This window comes from Rhagoletis pomonella, unplaced genomic scaffold (assembly GCF_013731165.1).
Source record: "Rhagoletis pomonella isolate Grant_MI unplaced genomic scaffold, Rhpom_1.0 Rhpom_scaffold_00005, whole genome shotgun sequence".
In the NCBI taxonomy this organism is placed as follows: Eukaryota; Metazoa; Arthropoda; class Insecta; order Diptera; family Tephritidae; genus Rhagoletis; species Rhagoletis pomonella.
The window spans coordinates 53,961,112-53,988,368 of NW_023458559.1; the positions used below are offsets into that span (position 1 = coordinate 53,961,112).

Consider the following 27,257-nt stretch of genomic DNA (forward strand, 5'->3'; position numbering starts at 1 on the left):
GGAAAGTGGACCAAAATAGCTTTAAAGCTGAAGTATTTAAACGAGGAAAGGCAGCGTAAAGCCAGCTATTGAAAAATATTTCAATAAAAGAATGTTATTTAAATACCATAGAACAAACCTTGGGTCAGGTATATGAATTTCGTTTGTATTAAATTATAAAAAAATAAAATAAAAATAGAAATGGTAACCTTCGTTTGTTACTTCTGTCCTCTTTCATGTGATACCAAATTCGTTGAATTTGGGTAAGCAGTTTGTTTATTATTAGGAAAATACTTTTATTTTGGACTTAAAAATATCTTGCCAAGTTTCACTGTTGAAAAAAAAAACTGTTATAACATAACTATCCGCAAATTTTGACAACTCAAACATTGATCAAGTTAAAATAATTCGATACCTTGCGATAGCTGAATAAACATGGATAACTCAAAAAATCTCGATACCTATAAACTTCGACGATTCGATAAATTTCATAAACTTGATAACTTTCGATAACTACATTTTTTATGACTGCATTTATTTCGATTCTTATCGAAAAATTTCAATAAATTCTCTTAACATTTTAGCAAACCCAATTCTTATGTATTTCTCAACGTTTTTAATTTTATTTTGGTCCTTATCTTCAATTTCGCCTCCCCTTTTTTTGTCTTATTCATTATCATTTATTTCTTCATCATCATCACATTTTTAAACGACGATTTTGGTCACAATTTTCAACCAATTTTTAAGCAACAACTGTCCTCATCTACAGAAAAATACTTTTCTAATTGGTTTTGAAATCGGTTCGATACGATCGACAAACGAAGGCGGACAAAATTTATGTTAGCGTATTAATAATAATAATAATAGTTACCGTATTAATATATACATATTTTGGAGCTTACATAAAAGCGGAAGTAAATAGAGAATCGCTAACTTATTTTACCAGTGACTAAATCCACCATCTCTTATTGTTTTTAAATTTCTGACGACGACTATGGCGGCTTGCCGATTAACAAAGTCTTCTGAAAAATCTTCTTCTCGCGTGTCGGAATTCCCCAAGATTTCCGTTGCTCATGCACACTTACATACATACATAAATGCATACATCCACACCAAAGGTGACGTCACTTAGTCAGACCCAGTGTCTGCTAATAACTAAACAAAAAAAATCTACCTAAAATACAAAGTCCAGTCTATAGCAGTCGTCACAAGCAAAAGAGATGTTAAGATGCGAAACCAAAAAATATTTCACTCACTCGCTCAGAAACCGGTGGAGTAGGTTACTCACCTCACAAGTGTACTCACTCAAATGCGCACAAAGTGTCACCACACTTCTGACCAGTGATTTCCAAAGCGGTCCAGGTGGACCCCCCGATGCAAATTTACATAGTTAGATCTAATCTTCACATTTCATTTTTTTACGAGCCTTGGGGTCTACGAGAAAAGAAAGTTTGGGAACCTCTGCTTTTGACCATGAAATGAACTGGCACAAATGCATCATCATTTCACTAAATATATTACTAAAACAAACATAATAGCAATTGCTATCGATATCAAAACAGAGATGACACAACATTAATATCGAAACAGATTCTCCGTATTTATAATTCACTCTCTATGAGCTTTGCTTACCGGCAATATCATAACAAAAATAATAACAGCAACATGAAAAACGACACAGAACAACATCAGCATACGACTCATTTCACTGCAACAACAAAAAGCACAACACTGAGCAAGTTATTGGGTATTTCTCAAAACCACAGCGTAAAAACCCAAGCAACAACAAAACCAACAGTGGCAATGCCGATGAATTTGTAATGATACAAAAACAAAGACGACAACAATCAACAAATAAAGCTGCCAAATGTAAAGGGTATTGCTTTTGGGTGAATGAGAAAAAGTTTGGAAGTGTAAGGCACAAAAGGCTGTGGGCTTTGTGTGAAAATTCATTTACCATTTTTGACAAATGTAAGAATTTGGATATACATACATAAGAAAAAAAGTGTTTCATGAAAAAGTTTCTAAAATTTCTGTAGGTTATAGTCAATTTTCTTCTTCATTCGCACTTTGCACTGCATTTGAAGTTACATAGACTACTGACCAGCGGTTTTTCATAGATTTATTCCCAAGACAACAAACTGTCATTGCCTACCAAAGTATGAGTTAAAAAAAAAAAAACGATAATGCAAATATCAACAACTCAAGACTTGTGCACTGCATATTTGCTTTAATTATTTTGGTTTTCCTAAAACTTTAGACAGCTTTGACACTATCACCGACGAGGCTACTGAAAATTTTTATCCATCAAAGTATCAATATGTACATACATTAGACTGTCCCAAAAAACCAAAGTTGTATTTTTGCTTAACGCATACCCCCACATTTTATTGGTTTTGTCTTGAAAACTATCTGAATACAATTTTATGCAACTCGGACAACGGCAACGCGTGCCGACTTGCAGACAAAGCTATCAGAATAAGCTTTGTGCATTTCGCGTGTTTTGTTAATGTAATTTTGGATAAGACGGTATTACTATACTCCTTGAAGTATAAGGGCATAGTATTTAGTAAATCTGCGTTTTTGGCTTTTACCAGATAGTCAGGATTTTTTCCAAAGGACCATAAAATATAAAATATTTTCAAAAGTTTACACAACATATGGATATATGCGTATCGATTGAAAGAAGAATTTGAAACAAGATTAATTATAACTTTTGTTTGAATGCATTTTGAAGAATCGAATGCAAAGTTCAAAGTATATTTTTCAAAAAATTTCAATCCTGCCATCTTATTAAAGATTTTAAGATGCACATTTACTAAGAATACGTTCAAATATGGGAAGCATATCGAATTTTTCCCATTTCCATAGTGTTCATGAACGATTTGGTTGCCTTAACTAAAGTTATTTACTGAAACTTCAACTATTCTGCAACACTTTCGTATTCGGATTTTGCTACGAATCGTAGAAATGGTATGCTGCAATCCGGAATCGTATCTTCGAACTTTCGAAATTCATAACAATGACATGCCTAAAACCGAACGAGTAAGAAACTTACAGCTTTTTTGCATAATTTTGTATGAAAACAATTCTGTGTCGGCAGCGAGACAAAAGTTAAGCAAACCAAGTAAGAAATTCTAAGTTGGGGCGGAGCCGATTATTAAATACCCGGCGCAGGTATTAATTATATGCTTTTCACCTTTTCGAAAACTACCGCTACATGGTAAACCGGGGGGTGGTTTTACCTCTATTTTAAACATCTTCGATATAACGGTCAGTTAGAAATAATGAGATAAACTTATATAGTCATATGTCACGCCCATTTTCAAAAATTTCTAATAATGTTACTTATTTTCAAGGGATTGTTGTTAGTGGCAATTCTGTGTAAATTAGCGTCCTTAAATTTCGAAATATCGAAGCTTCAAGTATTTCTGAAATTTACCGTTATATGAGAATCGGCCGTTATTTTAGTCCGATTTCAATAATTTTCAACCTTTTGCTTTTATCCGGCACGCACAATAGCCACACCGTGTTTGGTACAAATTGGTATAACAGTGACTGAGATACATATATGTGATCATAAGTGGGCGGGGCCACTCCCATTTTCCCAAATTTTTTCATAAAAGTATTTCTTGGTAAAGAATTATTGCAAGCATCAATAAAATAACACAAACGGCAATAACGCTTTGCTTTATTTCACTTTTAAATGGGAAATAATACTAACATGTGAGTTTTGCTTTATTTCCAACAAAGGTTGGAAATAAAACAAATTATGCCTTATTTCCCATTGCTTATATATATTATTTGTAACAAAAACCGTTTACTGAGAGAAGGAAAAGGAACTTTGCTTATTCCAAAAATACAACTAAACAATGTTGATTAATTGAAAGTAATATTCACAAAACATTTTTAATTATGAAAAGTCTAACAAAATATAAGAAAGAGTCGTCTTTAATAACTGCTCAACAAATTGGACATACAATTTTATCTGCATGCTTTTTAATATGTTGAAAACATTGCTGGAAGACCTTAACATGACACAAATTTGCGTCATTGCTGTTTGTGTTATTTCACCGCCCTTAACATAGACGTGTAGTCAAAGGATTAAACTTTAATTTGAAACAAATGTTCAAAATTTGCGAGCTCTAGTTTATTAATAAATTCGGTTTGAACCATACACTTTTCTTTTTGTAAATTTCGATGTGGGTTCTGCGCAAAGATACAGGGGATGGCGTAGCCGGAGTTATGTGCACAATAAATGTTGTATACTTTTCGCGGTAGAAATAGACAATACAGAAATGAGAATTTTCATTAGTAAGGCTTATAATCCCTAAGCGCGGCCGAAGGCAGAAGCAAGCGCAACCAGATGGTGGACCTAACAAAATGGATATTCCCAATGGCTTGGAAGTAGCTGTTATTGCGTTAACTGGATTGAGAACCAGACCTTCAGGCCTAGGAGCAGTTATAGCTTGTGGCTCCACAATTCAACCAGAAGCTGACATAGATGCGTCAATGGTTACTATGCCCGACAGCTCCGCATACCTTTGTGAATCCATTGCCATAGCGCGCTCTTATTCCGCTGCTATAATTGCAAATGCTTCAGAATCCATAATTTTCCTCAAATTATGTAAAATGTACTAATAGAAGTGAAACTTCTTCAGCGGCGGTTGGTTTGTAGGGAGTAAATTGGCAAATTTTTGGGATTTTAGAGATTTTCGGGATTCTCGGGACTCATCGCTAAAATAAATGATATTTTTATCGGTTATGTTATCGATATTTTAATAGATTTTTGTATCGAAATTTTTGTCGATATTGTTATCAATTTTGATTATCGATATTTATAGATTTTGTTATCCATTCTGTTATCGATATTTATCGATTTTGTTATCGATATTTATCGACTTTTGTTTATCGATATTTATCGATTTTATTATCGATATTTATCGATTTTGTTATCGATATTTATCGATTTTGTTATCGATATATATCGATTTGGTTATCGATATTTATCGATTTTGTTATGGACATTTTTATCGATTTCGTTATCGCTATTTTTATCGATTTTGTTATGGACATTTTTATCGATTTCGTTATCGCTATTTTTATCGATTTTGTTATGGATAATTTTATCGATATTTTTATCGCTTTCGTTATCGATATTTTGATCGATTTTGTTACGATATTGTTATCGATATTAATCGTTTTCCTTAGATATTTATCGATTTAGGTATCGATTTTGTTATCGATATCTATCGGGTTTGTTATCGATGTGTTTAACGATTTTGTTATGGATATTTATATCGATTTTGTTATGGATATTTTTATCGATATTTTTATCGAGTTTCTAATAGATTTTGCTACCAATATTATTAACGATTTTTCTATCGAAATTTTTATCGAATTTTTCATCGATTTTGTTATCGATATCTATCGGGTTTGTTATCGATGTATTATAGGATGTTACTATCGATTTTGTTATCGATAGAGTATAAAGATAAAAATGAAGATAAAGGAAAGCAGAAAAACATAAATATAATTAGAAAAAGACAAAAAATATAACCGTATGCAAAAGCAGATATATGTACGTATATATGTACATATGTATGTATGTATACTGGTTATGAGACAAAATAGATATGTATGTAACGTAAGTTTCACTTCTCCAGTGTGGACCAGGCGCACTTACTTTTTTTACTATAAACCATGATACAAAAAAAGAAGGTAGTTTCACTTTTAATTTTTTCGACATAAACTGTTTTTACTGACGTTTCTACTTTTCGTAAATTGTTGAAGTAGCACTGCCACCTAATCAATTAATTATTTTGGAAATTTTAATATTTTTTAAGGAATTTTTATTTTATTAAAAAGTAAGTTGTAACACACGAGGTAAATATACTTAAATGATTGTTCGTATTAAAAGAGCTGCGTATTGATTTAAATTGCTATAAATGTAAGGCACACCAAAAATGTAGCATTATCATTTACATGATATATTATATGCAGTTGGTCCTTTAAGAAACTAAGTAGGATGTAGCTTTATTTCGGATTCTAGGGAAGCATACTCACTCTACTCCTACTGGTATCGCGTTTCGCTCTAATTGGGCGCATCCGTTCCTCCGGTTGAAATCTTTCGCGGAAAAGTGCTCGGAACAAACAAACGATACTTTTGGTAACGCATTTTCAGTTACCATGCACGCGGATATCCACTTTTCCCGCATATGTGGTACCGCCGGGAGTCGAAAAAACTGTATGTTAGTTTTTTCGCAATTTCTTCTGTTATTTTTGCATCTCCTAAATATGCAGCTCATCTTACTAAAAAACAATAAAAAAATTAACAACAGTAAATGCATATTTTATGTGAATACAATGTAATCTTTCAATTACCTTCTGTTTTATACTCACTATCACTAAAAGCTTTAATTTCTTTTAAATAATTATATTTTTTTTGAAGTAGGTAATCAATCACTTTTTTACTTTTGTCAAAGAATATGGTAGCTCGATTTCAAAAGAAAATGCCAAAAGCACAGTTTACGTCAAATGGGAGCAATGGCGGCTAAGAAGAAGAAGTGAAACTACCTTTAAATATTTGTATCATGCTATAAACAAGCTCAGGATGAGTGTTTTTTAATTCTTTTCCGCTTTGTTTTCCTTCATACAGCTGACTTCGAAACAGCTGATAGCTGGCAATACTGCACATTTTTCCGCAAGGGTTGCAGCATGTCGATTTTTCGTATTTCCTACGAATTACGAGTTACGAAAATTCGGGTTCTAGAATAAGGGTGTAAAACTCGGCATGGGTTATCCTACCGCCATACAATTTCAAATTTGTGCTATTTAGGCTGAAAAGCACAAATAAAGAGCGTATGCATATAAAAATTTGCAAATAATACATACAAGTACCAATTTTCATAATTGGCTTTTTCAACATTCACAAAGACGCACCCTTTATTATTAAAACAGTATCAGCAAATGACAAACGACGAGCGAAATTAGCAAATGTGGGTGTGTTATCTCTGGCAGAGGGCCAATGCGCACTTCGATTGCATGCTCCACTTTATTAAACACATTTTTGTGCGCTCAACAAATGGTGGTTTTCCTATAGCTTATTGTTAACGAATGAGGCTAGACACTACATTGCACAACTATTATACAAATTCTACGAAAAACTTGTTAGGCAGCAATAAATTAAAATTCGTTCAAGGTAAGAGGGTAAGCCGCCTCTATTTGACTTAAGTCTAAGATAATTAGTTGAGTACGACTGCATTTATGTGTTCTTCTTGTATTCATTTAAACCTGCATATATGTATGTAGCTAGCGGAATCTTCTGGCAATAGGCATAGGCAACCATTTTTGCTGAAAATACTAGCCGGTAGGTAGTACCTACCCGAGATGAATCTCAAAATCAAATTTAAAATGACACTTTTAATAAATTGTGCCTCTCATTGCCATTAAAAGCATTTAAGTAGCTGACGATAGAGAACTTCTGCCGCATTAATCGCTTTTTTTCTTAGAACTATGGATGAGAATTTTATTAAATGTTCCACGAAAGTGCCTTAGAAATTCCTCTTGTTTTGCAAATCTTAGGGAATTTGTCATTTTTACTTACTAAAAATTTAAATACATATGTAAGTATGCTGGTCAGTCTTCCTTAGACTCAATAAATCTTTTCTTCACTTTTATTTCCCACCAAAATTTGCTAACAAAGCTCATTCTTTTATAATTGAAAGTAATCAAATGAATTTGAATCGCTCGTTGCTATATATGTATTACTCGTAAAAGGGTTTAACAAGCTGGGTTTATTTACCAAAATTTTCGAAGTAATAATAATAATAGCCAAAAACAAACAAACACATAAAAGGGTACATATTCATCTCGCTGCCCAAGTGAAACGTCCCAGCATATTCGCCACTGCGGCATATAAACTTTTCTACTTAATACAGGATGCTGAATGGCCACCGACATGAAAATGGAATATATTCTTATACGTAATAAATTTCGTGAAATGAAGCTCGTAAAATTTGAAATTATTACAGCCAATGAATGTTAAATATTGCTTAAATAAATTTCATGAAAACACATTTCTATGTGCATTAGTGTATGTTTGTATGTAAGTGTAGCAATGCAAACATAATTTTAAAAGTGATCAAGTTTTACAAGGCGGAAGATGAAGTAAGTTTTTATGTAAAATGCAGCAGCGAAAGGACAGCATAAGAGGTTTTTAATGGCGGTGGAATGTGCTTAAATAAAACTTGTAGGGAGTGAAATTATGGGGGCAAAGCGAAAAATAAGTATTTGTAGTAAATATTAATAAAAAAACATTGATTTGTTGAAATTTAAGCTCGATATGTTTTCTGAGTTAAAATCACTTAACGAAATATACAGCTTTTGTGTAAAAAATGAACAGCAAGCCTATCTAGGAATGTCAGCGACTTTCGCTTTTAATAAATTCTTTCAAACAGGGGCTCAGAATTGCATATTTCCGCTAAGTAGGCTTGGTAAGTCTGCGCCCGTAGTGTTCACCTAGTGCGACTAAGTTGCACTAAAGAGGTCGCTTTCGCAGTTAATGAAGTTCACGGCTTAGCAGGGAAAACGGAAATATATGAAATCAATCACTTACTCATGTAGAAAAAGTGGAGTTATTGAAAAGGGGCGTGGCACCTCCTATACAAACCGAATTTTTCATACAGTATATCTCTGGATATGTTCATGGCATACTCATGAAGAAAAATTCGGACTATTTGAAAAGGGGCGTGGCACCTCCCATACAAGTTGAATTTTTCTTATTGCATATCTCTAGAATTGTTCTTGGTAGAGTACCTACTGGAACTTGGTATGGAGATATATGAAACTAATCGCATAGTCATGGAGAAAATATGGAGCTATTGGAAAAGCGTGAGTGGCACCTACCATATAAGCCAAATTTCATACTGCATATCTCTGGAAGTGTTCATGGTACAGTTCTGGAACACTTCGTATGGGGATACATATATGAAATCAATCGCATACTCATTGAGAAAAATGGGCTCTTTGAAAAGGGCGTGGCAAAGTACAAACGTACAGACTTTTACTTATCTTTGAATGTGTAGATATATAGTTCTTTTGTATGTATATTTGTGAGTGAAATCCTAAATGGCTGGAGGGCTTTTAACAAAGTTTTGTGTGTGGGTTTGAGTGGGTCTCTGGATAGTTTAGTTTCACAATTTAATCCGCCAGTTGGCGCAGGAGGTGAGTTTTTACTAAAAAATCTTGTTTAATCATCCGATTTGGCGAATACTCAAAACATGTATTGGAAATGGTAAAGGCAGTCCAATTGCAAAAAAAGAGCTGTCAGGTGGTGCTGAGGTGGAGTTATTTCCAAAAATCGACAAGTGAGGAAAGGTGCCCTCAGACTAAATCGACCTGTTGCAACATTTAGTACATCGAACTCTTGTGTGTTACGATTGGCCCAATGGATGTGATTTGCCAATATTATTATGGGTTAAGGCTTCATTCGGAGACACCAGGGTTGAGTTGTGCAGTGGTAAATCTTAAATCACCACCTGTCGAAATACCTTAAAAGCCAGTTTCATGAAAGCAATTTAATGAAAATTTATTTCATGATAAAAACATTAGAAGGTAAAATCATTCTCTCAATTCGTCGGCCACGATTTTTTTCTGACGTTTGCAAACATTTTAAAACCATATAAAATTGAAAATAAAAAAATGAAATTGTTCTTAATTGTTGTTGTTTGAGATTAAAAATGAGATTGTGTGTGTGAGCTTGAGTTCGAATTTTTAATTTATATTGCTGGCAAACGTCAGACTGCCTCTCAATGATTTTACCTTGTATAGATTTTATGATGATTTATTTTTTTAATTGAATTTAATATAGAACCTGACAGAAAAAAATAATTTTTCACTTAAATTGCTTTCGTTAAACTGGCTGTAAAGGTATTTCAGCTCAATCTATGTATTAATATTTTATTTCTGTTGAACAAGGATACGCATCCATTGTGAAATTGCCACCAACTATAAGATAAAGTTTATAGGGCACATTCACTATAGATCCGGATCATTGTTGCCACCAGAGAGCTTCTAATGGACATAACACTTTCGTTCGGTTATTTAAGGCGGCAAACGACCACCAAACCATAGTCTTAGCCATTGAATGTGCGAGTACAAATCGTAAATGTGGATTGTTGGAGAAAATGTTGGACCAAAATCTAATTTTGGGCTGGACGAAGTGCGCCGGGTCTGCTAGTTTTTTATAAAAATATAGTCCATTCTATATGTATGTAAACCATGTAAGATTCAAACTAAATGTAAAATTAAAAAAAAACTGACAAATTTTCAGAAAAATTTCAAACGTTTTTGTCCGATTTTTTAGAAAATTTTTGGGTATGCTGTTTTATAGCCCATTCAATTTTATAAAATTCAAGTTTAAAGTGGCTAGTTAATTTTTGTTTTTTGATTATGACGAGGTTGCGCATTTTTTGAAATAAAAAAACACACTTAGGGCCAATTTCAAATGAATATTTAAACGGCTCTTAAGTTTAATAGTGGATTGCTGTTTAAATATCATTTAGCTTTCGTAGGGTTTCAGTTCAACTTTGTTTAAATATGCCAAACAATTGGCAGGACTGCTGCTTGTTCCTTTAAATTGATATTGCATTTGCTTGTTTGTTTACATTTTGTGCTGAACAGGGGTGTACCACAAAATCCCCAAACTCAATCAAAATTAAAATCCCCAAACTCAAAGTCCCCTACCACAGAATTTCCTCTTTCTCTCTGAAATACATTCAAATTAGGTTTAAAATCGCGGCGATGTATTTCACACAGAAAATGAGGATTCTATAATCGACATTATTTCTCAAATCATAATTGCAAACATATTGTGTAACGAATTCAAAAACAATTTATTAGGTAAATGAAAATTAAAAAAAATGTAATACTTCCCAATAACTTAAGGGAATATATGTATCTGTAGTCATAAGCAATACCGCCTAAGTCCAAAAACCTGAACCTATAACTTTTTAACACGATTGAGAGAAATAGAGATTGCGCCTATCGCGGTACCGCAAATCCGCTCTTTGGGAATTTGACAGAATCAGCTGTGTGCGTGAAGTCATCTTGGTGCAACTGTTGATTGAGCGAAACCAAAAAACGATTTAACTGGATACGGTTTAGTTATTTGCCCAATGATTTCGGGCTATTGTGTCCGAATGGGTGACCCGATCAAGGGTAGTCAAGGGTCTACACTTTGTTACAAAACCTAATTTTGTAACTTTCGGTCACTAATTTATTAATAAATTCGGTCTGAAAACTGTACTTTTTTGTGAATTTCTGAGTGAGTTCTACGCAAATATACTGTGGATGGCGTAGCCCGAGTTATATGCACAATAAATGTTGAATACTTTTCGAGTTTACATTTCCGGTGTCAAAATGCTAATATTAGACCCTTTTCCAATGGTTCGACAGGGGTATATGGAAGGTTTCGAGTGACCAGGTGTGACTTTTTACAAAGTGTGAACTGTGCCCTTTCTAGGGACACGATATCGAACAGAAAGTATCGATATGGTACTCATTTAAAGTATCGCTTTAAAAATATCGGGTACCCATTAATATCGGAATAAAAAGACTCGATATTCCAAATATCGATACCAAAATCAAAAAAATTTATATGAATATAGGTCTCGTATATAGGCCGCTGTGGTGTAATGATTAGAAGTGCTCACAACTTGAAAATGAAAAACAGCTTCCCATTAAAACAAAATCGCCGTTCAAAGTCGACATAAAACTGTAGAACCCCTTTTGTGCCACAGCATTAATAGCCCGAACATTGGACCATAGCTGTCAAATTATTTTAACACGTACTCTTATGTAGATAATTACTTTGGCACCGACCGGGCTACACGACGACTGTGGTTGTGGCCAGATTAGATCTATTTCTATTTTTCCAGCGACAGATTAGGTTCTTCCTCTTCTTTTATGTCAAACTCGTACAAATTCATGATGTCGCCGACGCATTAAAAAAAATCATGTCGCTATCGACAAAGCGCTTAGACAATGAAGATCACAAATTGGAAGCTGTGGCCCGTAGCTCATCGTTTTTAATGTGTTCAGAACTTAAGGCGCACTTTACAAATCGGAGGTGAATCTCGGTCAAACACTAGCATATTGTGTAACAACACGTAGAGATTGAGGTGTTGTCTTAAAACACCGAAGTCGCGGGTTCAAATTCCACCACATGTAATCCTAGCTATATTACACATTTCTGCTCTTAAAAGCCCAATTTATTATTAATTGTTAATAACATTATCCTTGTAATGTGAGTGTTGCGAAGACATTAATAGTAATACGAACCTTGTTATAAAATTAAGGTTAAGTGAAAAAACCGTGAGTCTTTTCTTTAAAAATTCCGAATTCAAGCCAGTTTATTACAAAAAATACAATTCTCAGTTGTCATTACAGGGTTGCAAAAGGTAAAACAATTCAATGTTCAGTACAACATTACAGGGCTGCAAAAAGTTAGTAGAAAAGTAAAACACTATGCAATAATATTGAACAGTGAGTTTATTACATTCGATACGATACTAGGGTTCTGGTACTCGATTCCAAAAAATATCGTTTTAAAACTATCGAGTAGAAAATATCGGTATCGAATGCCAAAAGTATCGATATGGTATCGTATCGTATCGAAATTCGTGTCCCTAGCCCTTTCTAGTGAGTTAGATACCAAGACCCACGCCCTCTCATCTGGCCCTAATGGCCTCATATGATGTTCATAAATATATATGTATAAATATTGTCATAAATTGAAAATATGTATGACGGGTGTTACACGGTTCAAGTCATAGTGAAATTGTAAATTTAATAAATAGTAGCACGCTCCTCTGCACACTAAGCTACTGGCGAATACATGTACATGTTTTAAAATGCTCAGTTTGAACAAATATTTTAAAATTATTATTTTTAAATAACATGATGATGGAATACGAAAACTGCACTGTCGGCAAAAAGTACGTTTCTCTGCTGGCTGGGTACATACCTACTGCATATTTACACAGTTGAACAGGTCCAAAAGTTTGGCAGTTAAATGTTCTACCAAAACTTTGAAATCTTGTTGAGCTAGTTTTGCTATTGTTGTTGATCTTAGTTTATTTTTGATTTGCTGTGACCTTGCTGAAAGCCGTGCGAAAACCAAGGCCAAAAGGATATCGTAGAAGTGTTTAAACTGCACAAATATCAAATGAGCAGAAGTCATTTGTGCGTTTGTGTGTATTCTGGCGTGTTTGTGCATCTTTGGCGCGAGTGCGCTTGTGCATAGGTGTTGTAAGTGCCTCTTCGCCACAGACCAACTTTTTGGCTGAACGGCAAAGTGACAAAAGTGGGCGGTGCAAGAAACTCAGGTTTTATCCGAGGGGTGTGTAATGGTGTTGTTTTATTTTGTCTGAGAAATACAATGCTTTTAACAATTTTATTAAAATAAAATGTTTTCCTACCACCACGTAGTCCATGGCTTTGAGGATTGCAATTACCCCAGCCGGGAATACCGAAGCATATTCCCCAACAGAAAAGTGAAGCTTATCCCCATTAACTTCGAAAAAGATCCCAGATCTTGAGTCCGGTATCAGTGATGGAATCAAACCAGCATTCAGTCTCAGGGAACTCAACATTATAGAATCTGTTCAACAAAGGTAATGGTGGCGTACATTGAAAAGACACAAGTGCTTAAATCTCTGCCGCCAGCAATTTCCGCCGCGATCCACTCAGTGTTATACCAACATCCGGTTCTTTTTAGTCTGCAGGTGGCCTTTAAGGCGTTCCTACCTATGAAAACACAAAGTGACGGTAAGTGCAGCAGTGCGTCACGAGCACTATACACCACTCAAAAAAATTAGATTTTTAAATAAAGAGGCTAGCAAGCAACCATTTTGGTTCTTTACTATCGAAACCAGATAAATTTTCGTGGACAACTCATGGACCCCCATATTTTTTCACGTCAGCGTAGACTACGTCGAGTCCCCCGTGGACACCTGGGGGTCTACCTGTACCACTTTGGGAATCACTGCACTAGAGGGTCTCCAATATGCAAAAAACTATAGTCAACTAAATAATTTAAAGGTACTTTTCTGATGATTGGAAAAAATCTTACAGGAATTATTAAAAAATATACAAATGATGAATGAATATTATCTGATTCAAAGCATATGTGACTACATAAGGAGAAGGTTAAGACACTAAATTATATAGATATATGGATATTTCGACACACCGGATAGCAGCGCGGCGTGTTAAGGCAAAGCCGGCATTCTGTCTCTGTGAGCAGACCAGCCCTTTTTAAGAAAGCGCGTCTCAAACTCTGTTCAAGATTTGTTCTGGGACAGGTCAGGGTAGCTGCTAGTACATCTATCTAAAAAATTGCAATAGTAAGTTTAGTGCCTGGTCCATAAAGCAACTCTCCTGTTCCTGTTTTCTATCCTTGACCAGCCTGTTTACTAATGTGCACATCTGGCTTTCCTTTATGGGATTTTTACCTTCAATTTAATGCCAAAGCCCCATGATTTTTTCCCCGGAAATACATATCTAATGCTTGCTTATTAATTATACATTTATTGTTGGTTAGCAAATAAAGTTCCTAAAAGTATGCGCCATTTGATGGTAAGCGGGATTTGATTTGTCTATTATTTCTCCTGCCTACCTAGCATTTTTCTGCATTTCTCAAATGGGGAATGAAAAAATTCATAGAGATCGCACGACTCTAGCGGTAAGTTGATGTTGCGGCTTATCTCTTAAAGTTTCTTTAATCCGTATCGGCAAGCTACTTCTAAGAACGCCAAATTTTAGAGAGTAGGTTAAAGCGATTCCCGCATTTTGAGCAGAATTAACCTCAGATATATTTGTCTCCCTCCTTGCCAGCTCATCTGTCAAGCAGTTGCCAGGAATGTCCCTTTTACCAGGGACCCGAAAAATATTCAAGAAGCATTTTGATGCCATCAGTTTGAGAGTCTTCTTGAATTCCATGGCTACCTTGGGCATTGTTCCGTAAGATTTAAGCGATTTGATAGCAGCCTGGCTGCCAGAATAAATATGTCGTCCTGGAGGGGCGGAGGTTATGAGCGTCCGAGCGGTCTCCATTATGGCGTTTAGGTCTACTTGAAAAACGTTACAATGGTAAGCGATATAGCCGTCGACCCTGGTTTAAGTCTGTAGTCCCGTTCGATTCGTCACTCTGGGATTTTTATGGAGAATTTGTTGTCTAAACAAAAGAGAGGAGTGGTGTAATCTAACTGTCGTAGATTATACTTTAAAGTTTCAGGTACCTTTGTGTGCCCGAATCTAAGGTCTCTCCAATGCTGGATCATATTTAACCTGGTCGTACTGTAGCCGGAACGAAATTTGCATGGTAGTCATAATCTTCACTTGTTTTACTTTGGCTCTGAAGAAAGTGTTGTTTAGCGCAGGCCACAATACGGTGACTCCGTAGAAAATTATGGGTCTTATCACAGCTGCGTACATCCAGTGTATTATATATGGTTTTACTCCTCATTTACATATTTCCTATAGCCGTCTTATAGGCATACAAGGAGGTATTGGGATTCCTGGAGCGGTCTTCAATCTTCCGCTTCCAATCCAGTTTCATGTCTAGAATAACTCCAAGGTATTTGACCTCGGTTGAGAGAGGAACTGCCACCCCGATTAGGGTGGGAGATTTAAATATAAGGATTTTATACTTCCCTGTGAAAAGTACCAATTCTCTCTTGGTGGGATTGACACTAAGTCCACATTCCTTGAAGCAGATGTTTACAAGACTGTGTTCTTAGCGAACGCTATGGCTTTACAACCAGTGCCTTTTAGGCTTAGAAATAGGGCCTTAACGGTTAGATTCCAGAGTAGAGGGAAGAGAATTCCCCTCTCTTTCTCTCTCTGCCGTTCTGTTTCTGACAAGGATCCCACACAAAACCACCACACCCCGCTGCACGCCCGTCTTAAGGAGGAAGTTAACAACATACTTCGGATAGACATTGCTAAAAGCCCCCTTGACATCGAGAAAAACTTCGAGCGTGTATTCCTTTATGGCCAATCCTTTTTCAATCGCCGATAAGATTTCGTGAAAGGCGGTCATCACGGATTTTCCCTTGAAATGTGCATGATTGATTCGAAGAGAGGTCGATTGTATTGCGCAATAAGCCTCTTTTTAGTTTTAAGAAAGAATGAAGTGAGGCTTATAGGCTTAAAATGCCTCGGTTTCATATGAACGGCCTTGCCTTCTTTTGGTAACAATACAACTTTCGCCTTTGTCCACGCGTATAGTATGCGAGCTGGGGTTAGGCAGGCTCTAAAAATCTGCACAGGGCACAGAAGGCCCTTAGCTTCTTGTAGTTGGGTGGGAAAGATTCCGTCAAGTCCCGGAGATTTGCAGGGCTGAAAGGACATTAAAGCCCGTTACACCCTCTCATCACTTACGACATCCCTATCGGTATAATCTAGGGACGAGTGGATCCTAGGACCCTGCGAACAGCCGGATATATCGTCCGAGTAACTAGGGATGTCGGTCGGCGAAAATCCTCCGGCTGAACCCTCCACGAGGGTGCCGACTGGTAATGGCCACTACAATTTAGGTTCTGTACGATGTCAGAATGGTGTCCAGCTAAGATCAGAAATCAGTGCTATGTGCTTAAGCTCCTCAATAGCTAAGTTATATGGAAATGGTTTTTGATCGTGGCCTATGGAGGTAATGGAGGAGCAAACCTCTCTAAAAAAGCTCTGGGTTGGAACAAGGTGTTAGACGACCCGTGCTGATGTTCAGCCTGGCTGGGGACCCAGATTAACAAATAGCCCAGTCTCGAACGGAGTGCTCCGGATACCTGGCGACCTCCGGTTCTATCAAGCCTTACCTGCGCACACGGACCTCTGTGCGGGCGGACCTCCATTGTCCGACACTCGTGGGACCAAAATTATGAGCGCAATTTATTACAAAAAAAAACAACACAACAAGGAGGACGGCCCTCCAAAAAAACCGACAGGGGTGGCTCCAATTAATGCTACAGCCTCGAGCAGGGCATTTATCGGACCGCCAGTGACAGGAGTTAGAGGGGGCTTAAGCGGTAGGGCCGGTCCTGGTACGAGTACCATAGGAGGCAGAGGGGGGAGTGGAGGCTTGGGCAAACCGGTCTCCAACCGATTCATGGCTGGAGCTGCAGCGTCAGCTCCGCCTAGGGAAGTCAGACCCCAATCCACACACACCTCAACCCAAGGGCGGGGTACGGCACCTGCTTCGAAAATAACCCGGCAGGATGCCGCCGACATTCCGAGCAGCTCGAGGAAAGTTGCAAACACAGGCCTGGGGGGGTCGGCTAAACATGTCCGCCCCTCGAAGCAGGCCTATTATGACAAAAAGGCGGCCATGAGGGTCGTGAACAAGATCGGGGACCTGCCGACAGAGCAGCTCACGGAGGAGCAGGTTAGGTCACTGGAGTGGGCGAGGGGAGTAGTAGCCAGCTTGGGAAGACCGGCAGGCGCTGCTCCAAAAAGGCAGCGGTCTGCTGAACAGGCAGGGGGTGGGGTCACCAAAAGACCAAGAACAGGTGGCCATAAATACCCCACTTTCAGGGACGTAGTGAAGGGAGGCGGTGAGGTACTGGCAATCATCGACAGAGGGGAGGAGGAAGGGACTATCCCCAAAGAGAAGTGGAGGTTGGTGGAGGAAGCGATTGCCGAAATCTACCTCCAAGTCCTAGACGAAAATCCTGGACCTCCTCCTCTCTGCCATGATTCCGGATGGTATCAGGGTAGAGCTAAACTCATCGCCTGCGAGGACCATAGGTCAGCCCAGCTCTATAGGTTGGCCGTTAGTAAGGTAGGTGAAGTTTGGCCGGGAGCCAAGCTCGAGGCCGTCAACAAGGAAGACATTCCTAGCAGACCGAGGGCTCGAGTTTGGATTCCGGCCAGACCCGCCGAGCCTGAAAGAATTGAGCGGATCTTCAGATCCTGTAATAAGGACCTGCCAAATCATAATTGGAGGGTAGGGAAGATAGAGGAGCCAGTAGAGAATAGAAGGCAGGTGTTGCTGATCCTCAACGCCGAATCGCTAGCCCCACTGGCGCAAAAGGATTGGACGGTGAGATTCGGGTTCAATGACGCAACCATTCGAATCTACCGCAGCGACGAGCCGAGCTTGGACCTTAGTGAGGAGAGCGACAAGTCCGGCCTGCGCAGCGGTGGTGAAGAAGGGTTGCCCAGCAGCCAATGCTCATCTAACTCGGAGAGGCTATCCGGATTGGGGCCATTATTTTATGAAGAAGACCTCCTCGCCGATGACACCGAGGGTGAGGAGATCGAAGAGGCGGACGTGGATGTCACGATGGTGGAGGTAAAACGGACAGATTCTGATGAAGCTGATCCAGATCAACCTCCACCACTCTAAACTCGCGTCTGCGAACCTTGAGGTCCGCCTGGCTGCCGGTGGACTCGACGTTGCCCTCATCCAGGAACCGTGGATACACGGCAATAAAATCTGCGGACTTGGGATGAAGGGCTTTAAGCTTATTGCCGCACAAAATGCAGGTAAAACTCGAGCTTGCATATTAGCAAGGAACAACTTAAACATCTTCCTGCTCCCACAGCTTAGTGACGGCGATCTGGTAGTGGCAAGCATTGAGCTGGACAAAACCAGCTTTTGGGTAGCCTCTGCCTACATGGCCCATGACAAGGACGTGCCACCAGACGGGTTTCGGACCTTGGCCGAGGAAGCAGCCTTCAAGAACAAACCACTGGTTGCCTCCTGCGACGCTAATGCCCACAACTTGATGTGGGGGAGTACGGACACGAATGCTAGAGGTGAGTCGTTACTAGACTTCATTCTAGGGAACAAACTTAGTGTCTTGAATTTAGGCTCAGAGCCGACCTTCATAACAAAGAGTAGAGAGGAAGTTTTGGACATAACCCTGGCTTCAGACATGTTTGCCCATAAAATCAAGAGATGGAGAGTACTGAAGGAAAAATCCTATTCTGACCATCGTTATATTGAATTCGAAATAGATCTTAAGACCCCCCAAGTAAGGGAGTTCAGAAATGTTAGAAATACCGACTGGGGGGTTTACAATAATAAATTAAGGACTTTACTGCCAAAGATACCTCCCCGAGACCCCGCCACGCAGGTGGAGCTGGAGGGGTTGGTTAATCAGGTTACTAAAGCCATGAATAGTTCTTTGTCAGCCGGGTGCCCGGTTATTCGATACAGGGGAAAAAGCAAACCACCTTGGTGGTCGAAACAATTATCCTTGTTACGTGAATCTAATAGGTCAATGTTCAACAAGGCCAAAGCCACGAGAGCAGCAGAGGACTGGGAAGCCTACAAGGCTGATCTGAAAGTATACAAAAAAGCAGTTAGAAATGCGAAACGTAAATCCTGGCAAAGTTACTGCAAGGGAATTGAGGAAACCACGGAAGCGGCCAGATTAAGAAGAATTCTTGCAAAGTCGCCATGCAACCTTGGCTATCTCAAGGGTCAAGGGAACTCATGGACTACGACGAGCGAGGAATCTTTAGGTCTCCTCCTGGACACACACTTCCCTGGAAATAAGCCGGTGGAACCTAATGACCCCCAGAATGAAGGGGGGCTATCTGATCTGGGAAACCGACTGATTACAAACGAAAAAATTGAATGGGCTATTAAGACTTTTGGTCCTTACAAGTCACCGGGACTTGATGGAATACACCCGGTAGAGCTACAGCAATCACGGGGTACTATCTCTCCGTTCATTGTGGTTATTATAAGAAGCTGTCTTAACATGGGCTACATCCCGCTAGGCTGGAGAGAGACAAAAGTCTCATTTATACCCAAGGCGGGCAGGTCCTCTCATACCAACCCTAAGGACTTCAGACCCATCAGTCTTACGTCTTTCCTTCTCAAAATTTTAGAGAGGATAGTGGATGATTATGTACGGGGCGTGATACCAACAAGTAGGCTCTCCCCAGCGCAGCATGCCTATACGAAAGGCAAATCCACGGAAACCGCCTTGCACTCGCTTGTTGGGTTGGTGGAAAAAAGTTTATTCGACAAAGAGTACGCTCTGGTTGCCTTTGTAGACATAGAAGGCGCCTTCAACAATATTAACGCAAGCGCCATAACGGGTGCCTTAGAAGAGCTTGGAGTTGACCAGAATGTGGCGGTGCTGATCGAGTCTATACTTGTCAGCAGGACGGTAACCGCTAAGCTCGGCAACACCACAATAAGCAGAAAGGTCTGTAGAGGCACTCCCCAGGGAGGGGTTCTCTCCCCTCTTCTCTGGAATCTGGCGGTGAACTCTCTGCTGGTGGCACTAGAGAGGGGGGGTTGCCAGGTCACAGCATATGCTGACGATCTGGCAATTGCCGTCAAAGGCAAATACCCAAATACCCTAATGGAGATTCTGCGCTCTAACATGGCCACGCTTAGGAACTGGACAGAGAGTAGGGGACTCGGAGTAAACCCCGAGAAAACCGAAGCAATTCTCTTCACAAGGAAACACAGGCCTCCCATGGTCTCCCCGCTAATCTTTTTGGGTGTGGAGATATCCTTGAAGGAGAATGTTAAGTATCTAGGACTCATATTAGACAGGAAACTAACGTGGAAACCTAATATAGAGGAAAGAGTAAGGAAGGCCAACGTTGCATTATACACATGCAAAAAAGCGGTCGGAATCAAGTGGGGGCTAACACCTCGTATTACACACTGGCTATACACCTCGGTGGTCAGGCCAATACTCTTATATGGAATACTTGTATGGTGGCCAGCAACTCAAAAGGCAAGTTACCTAAAACTATTGAGTAAGGTCCAAAGAACGGCGTTTCTATGCATTTCGGGTGCCTTAAGGACCACCCCAAATAAGGCGCTGGAGGTGATTACCAATTTACCCGCAATAAACCTGGTGGGAAAATACGCGGCCGCCGATTCAGCGCTCAAACTAAGAAGTATGGTGCTATGGAAGGATCGGCGGTTTGGTCACGCTTCCATACTTCACACTCTGGGTAGTTACAACCAAGAAGTCGACTACTCCGCTCCCAAACCAATCTTCAATAGGCTCTTTAAGACGAGCATCCCGTCTAGAGGAGAATGGCAAACGCCAAGACCATGGAGACGGGGGGAATTGAATTTTTACACAGATGGATCCAAGCTAGACAATAGGGTTGGCTACGGAGTTTTCTCTAAGGAACTAGGACTGGAACTATCCGTCCGAATTCCGGACCACTGCAGTGTCTATCAGGCAGAAGTTTTAGCCATAAAAGAGGTGGCTGTGTACCTTAGTACACATGCCGTAACGAAGACTACGATTAATATTTTCTCGGACAGCCAGGCGGCCATTAAATCAATGAACATGGTAATGCTGAGGTCGAAGGTTGCGCAGGAATGCCTCGCAGCTCTAAACGATATTAGCGCCGTGTTCAAGGTCAGCCTCATATGGGTTCCGGGACACAGAGATATTGAAGGAAACTGCAGGGCTGATGAGCTAGCCAGGAAAGGTACGAATCTACCCCTATGTGAAAACAGGGGCACTATTGGGATACCCATGGCAACCTGCAAATTAGAACTTCGAAATAGCATGATCCAAGAGGCCAACAGGTCATGGCTAGAGGAGGGCACATGTAGAACAACCAGGCTGCTTTGGCCGCAAATAGAAAAGAAAAAGACGAAAGAGTTGCTGTGCCTCTCAAGAGAGGACATTGCGAAGGTCACGGCTTGTGTAACCGGTCACTGGCTATTTGGCAGGCACTCTTCAAGACTAGGAATTTTCTCCCACGAATATTGCAGAAGTTGCAGAGATGAGGAAGAGGAAGAAACCGTAGAGCACTTCCTCTGCAGCTGCCCAGCTTTGGCCAAGAGGAGAGCAAGCTTTTTAGGCAGGCCCTTCTTTAGCTCTCTTACGGAACTATCACGCGTAGGAATAAAACCGATTCTACGCTTTATAAGAGCCTCAAATTGGTTCTCTGAAGAATAGTCACCGAGGTTCCCGTGTTCTGCAGTGGTACCACAATGGACCTTCAAAAGGTCTAAGTGAGTTGGTAAATTGAACCGACTGCCACATCAACCTAACCTAACCTAACTAGGGATGTCAGTGCTCATAAGGACCTACAGTATTTCGTTACATGATAACATCCAGTCACCGTTAGGCATCTGGATAGAGTTCATGCTTGAGGAAGATTTTGACAGAGCTTTCCTCAGCCTGTTGGCTTCAGAGTGTACTTATACATATGTTGTTGAAGAAGTTTTTCCAAGATTCGCGTTTCGCCCTCGTAATGGCCTTCTTGAAAACTTTGTGTGCTTCCTTGTAGGGTTGCAAAAAACATGTTCACTTGGCTTGATTAAAGGCCCCGTGCTGTTTTTCTTCAGAGCTGGAATCTCAGGATTCCACCATTCGGTCTTCTTTTTGCCTTTTGGGAGGGTAGGATGATTTTAAAGAAGCATTAGAGATATTTGTCGCAAAGTTCACTGCTTCATCAATTTGTGACGATGAGTCCAGCCCACCGAGAGAAACAACCTTCGTATTCGCTTCATCAGGTCTTAACGATAAGCAGGAATTATCGTGAGAAGCGTATCTGTGTAGAGAAGCCGACAGCGTATTTTCATACATTGCCCAGTCGGTTCGCTTCTTGTTCCTGTATGTTGTGAAAAGAGCAGGGTCAAAAATGAGCTTAAAACTAATGTAGAGGTGGTCAGAAAATGAGTGTTCTTGGGACACTTGCCAATCCATTATCCGGTTAGAAAACTGCTCGACATAAGGGTAATGTTCAGCACTTCTCTTCCAACAGAGGTCCCAAAGCTGGTATCGTGAACATATTGGGGATTCTAGTAGCTTAGTTGAGTAAACATATTAAGGTATGTCCTTGGAAAAGCATTGTTGTTAAATAACACAAATGGCAATAACGCAAAGTTTGCTTTATTTCACTTTTAAATGGGAAATAATACCAAAATCTGAGTTTGTTTTACTTTATTTCCAACAAAGGTTGTATACTTACAAATCCGTCCATTAAACTTGTTCATGTACTACTTTTTGTCAAATGTAACTGGGTGACTACCTAAATATGTGCACTATTTTGCTTTATTACTCAAATTGTTAAGTTGAAAAGTTGGTCTTATTGCTAATTGAGAAATGAAATAAAGCAAATTTGTGTTATTTCACATTCGTTTGGGAAATAACACAAATTTGCGTTATTGCCGTTTGTGTTATTTCACCCCCCGAAAATGTAAATAAAAAATTACCGAAATTTTGAACTCACGGAGAAGTATCTTTTTATAATTGTTTACAGTTAATAAACCATTTGTCGGAGAAAATCAGTTAAGGTATCAAAATGTGCGTAAATACCTCGGCTTTCCATGGGAATGTGAGATAGATTAAAATACAAAAAAATTTCGCATTCAAAAATCGATTTTTTTTATTTTAAATTTTTTTTTTATTAACTTTTTCATGTTTGATTTGTATTTTTTTCAATCTGAATAGTTGTCAAACTGTATGGAGTAAGCTGTAAAAATTTGAGAATGGAAACACCAAAACTGTAGAAGTTACGAGTTTTTTCATACCTGCGTACATAAAGTTTATACTAAAGCTGAAAAAAAAAATCAAACATGATGAAGTTAATAAAAACAAATAAAAAATGCGACTTTTGAATGGAAATTTTTTTTTATTTTAATCTATCTCACACTCTCATGGAAAGCTGAGGTAATTACGCACATTTTGATACCTTAACTTATCGAAATAAAAAAAGATGTGTTTTCTTTTTTCGATAAAAAAAATATATTTCACCCCAAAAAAAATATTGTGATATACATAAATATTGTATGGTATGACCCATGTGCCTTCCCCCATAAACATTTTATTTGTATGCATGTCAGCGTGCGAAGAAAGTAGTATACGATTTATTTTTTACAAAGAATTGTGATTTTGTATATCATATGAATTCGAAGAGCAGCAATATTGAACAATGCGCACTGATATTTCTACGTCAACTTCAACAAATGCGACAACAAATAGCAGTAAATCTCGCACACTCAAACATACATAGCTAAATTATATAGACGTTCACTTATGTACGTGTGTATGCGATCTGAATTCGCACCTACTTGTAAGAATAAACAAAGACATGAAGTCAGTTCTTATGCAGTGAGATGCAGTTGCGAAAACGCACAGACGAACACAATTGCATCCACACACACTCTTGCATGCACTCCCACAAAAGGATGTATGTACGTAGGTATACCCTTTATGCGCTCAGAAATCAGGAAAAGCTGATGACAAGTGCCTGCCATAAGGAAACTCTAACAACGAAAGTCTTGGTGTGGTCCCGCAGCTCCACAGAGTGCCAACCAACGCTCCTGCTGGGCAAGCAATCTTAAAAATTGCGCACAATTGCAACGAAATAAATATGCAATCACATCGTCATACGAGTACAACCTGTGAAATGTAAAATGTAAAATGTGAAAGCGGATGAAGCGTGGAGTTGCGCGACACAAAAGAAGAAGAATATTTGTAAGGCATGCGCTTGAAAGATGTCTGGCCCTGCATGCGAAATGCACTACGAAATGCTGTGTGACAAGATTTTGCACCACAATTCCCCAGCTCGAGTGCATTCAATGGAGCGCGCGTACACACTTGAACACATAGAAAAATTGACGAATATGTAGCTGTTTTCAGAAACCTACGCACACTTGCTTTGAATTGTGATGGTTAAGAGTGTTGTTGTGCTGCAATGTTGCACTTATGTATATTTCGCATTTACGCATTTCAATGGAATTGTTGCAAATATAAATTATGATCTGTGCGCGTGGGTGTGAGTGAGAATATTGCAGTGGCAATGCAGGAAATGCAGTGCTGCCAACTATTTTCGAGTAAAAAAAATCCAGATTTTTATAAAAACCCACTAGAAAAAAGCTAAATTCCACAAAACAAAAACTGAAAACAAATTTTTTACTAAGATTTTTTTAATTTTTCATCCCTTTCTACATACTTAATCTATCGACATGTGGTAGAATCCATCAGACGATTTGGATTTTCGTTAATACGCGTGCTTTTTTCTTCGGAAGAACTATTCTATTTTTTAATTTTTTTGTAAATTTTCCATTTTTGCCATTTTTCATATTTCAACAGTTTTTTTCTTAAATCAGCATCAGAAAATCTATTAGATGAGGTCAGCCCCGTGTTTGAGATAAAATACGACCAAATATTGTTAAACTGTGTAATCGAATAATACAGCTGGGATCGAAGTTCATCAGAAAAAAAATAAAATAAATAAATAAAAGTAGTTTTCAGCAAGTTAAACTGATTGAATAAAGTTCCAGGTCTACATTAGACCAAGGTAGTGAAAGTAAATGAAGAGCAAATTTCGCCAGATCGGAAAACAATTGGTTGCCACCTGCATCCGTATAAGTTTGAACTTCTGCCCAAAATTTCATTGTATTACTTATATTAATCCATGGTTTCCGACGTCGATGTAATTTTTTTTTTTGGCAAAAAATTGCACTCGCAAGTCAAACGCCAGCTACGCTGACCACATTTTTTTTTTGTGGTAAAGTGTTCCCCGCAAAACTACTGTGGTCAGCTAAACCGCAATTGCACTGATGAGGTATATTTTTTAACTTCGACGTCGAAACCATAATAGGGTCGATTATCTTTTTCAATCGTATCGAAATTATCTGGTAATTTTAAATACATATGTATGTACTATATTCTATGAGGAATAAAGCTAAAAATTCGTCAAAAAATTTCGCAAAAAGCTGGATTTTCCACTTCCCGCAATTTCTCATACCCTGCCGCTAAATGGACTTCGCCAGAAGCCAGATATTGAAAAAAGAAATTGGCAGCCCTGGTGAAATGCCAGCATTTCTACCATACAACAACTACATACTGACTGTAATATTCACATTTGATGCATTTGTGCAGGTCCAAATGCGCCCACTCGTAGATTTTAGTCTTCTGTGCCCCTACTTCCTATTCCATCCCCTTCCGCTCTGTACTTTTCCCTTCACCACACTCACTTGCCCTGCGACAGTTGTAATGCATTCACCAAACCTCTTCATTCTTCCACTGCACTTCAATAACTTCCCAATAGTGGTTTAAATGTTTAGTTCACTGAACTGGCAAACAGACGATAAGCAAGCGACAATGGGTTTGCTGATGCTGAAGCGGAAGCAATAGCAGCAACAACAATAACTTCATATACAGTTTTAACACAATGAAAGTAGATTTGGACCAAGTCTACATGAGTTCTATGTGTGTGAACTTGTACATAAATGAAAATTTGAAATTTCAAATGAAAATCGCAGCTAACATCACATCGCATCATCACATCAAATCACGTAAATTCGTTCATCAACATCAGCCAACACTTCAACGGATATCTATAATTGTTTACGTGGATATTTACACATACTCATAGAATAGAGCGCTTGTCTTTAGGTATTTTATCGCAGCGTGGACAAAAGATATTTGTTGATTTTTATTTGGAACCCTTTAGTGGCAAATAGAGGCCTATATTAAAAGTTCTGCAATTTTCAGATGCGGATGATGAGACCGTGAATGAGCTGCATCACACTGACTTCGATGACACCACAACCCTGAAAGCTTCTGTAATAACACCTGAAGCAAATAGATTTATTTTTAGGGAGAAGCTACGCACTACTCATCGGTTCAACGAATATTGCAATAATGATTAATTCTCAAGGCGAAGTCTTCCATGCAGAAATTGGTTAGCTTCGTAATGGTAAACATGTTAAGCGAAACTCCCCCGAAAGTTCCGAAAGGCATCCTACGAATAAAGGGAAGGATTTACGCTTCTGATGGTGTAACGATTGACGTTAAGCGTCCGGTTATTCTTCCACGCGACAACACTGTAACACGACTAATCGTGGACTTCTTTTTTGGAAAGAATGTGCTGCTAAATGTCAAATTTTCCGTAATCGCAAGGCCTATCCTGGACCTTCTCAAATCTTTCACCTTCACAGGGGTGGATTATTTTGGGCCCATAAACGTGGCTATCGGTCGAGCGTGCGAAAAACGCTGGGCGCCTTATTTACCACTCGCGCGGTTCATATTGAGATCATGTGCTCATTATCTACTGAGTCATTCATTCTGATTTTCGGACAACGGCACTAACTTCGGTGGGGCTAGTAGGATGTTTTTAAATGAGATTGAGAAGATATAATCGGAAGGTATCCTGAAATTGAGTGGTATTTTATACCGCCTGCTTCACTGCATGTTCGAGGCTTTCTTGAGGAGGTTGGAAGGGCTTTTTTAGCCGACGCACAGTGGGAGAAATGGTCAATC

The 27,257-nt window shown here is 38.9% G+C and overlaps 1 protein-coding gene across 1 annotated transcript; it reads left to right on the plus strand.

Moving 5' to 3' along the window:
• The first annotated feature begins 18,226 nt into the window (after positions 1–18,226).
• On the plus strand, positions 18,227–22,806 carry LOC118740162. Its single transcript, XM_036471658.1, has 3 exons — positions 18,227–18,525; positions 18,585–19,016; positions 22,750–22,806. Exons 1-3 carry the CDS (start codon positions 18,520–18,522, stop codon positions 22,804–22,806), a joined length of 495 nt encoding a protein of 164 aa, XP_036327551.1. The 5' UTR covers positions 18,227–18,519.
• The last annotated feature ends 4,451 nt before the right edge of the window (positions 22,807–27,257 follow it).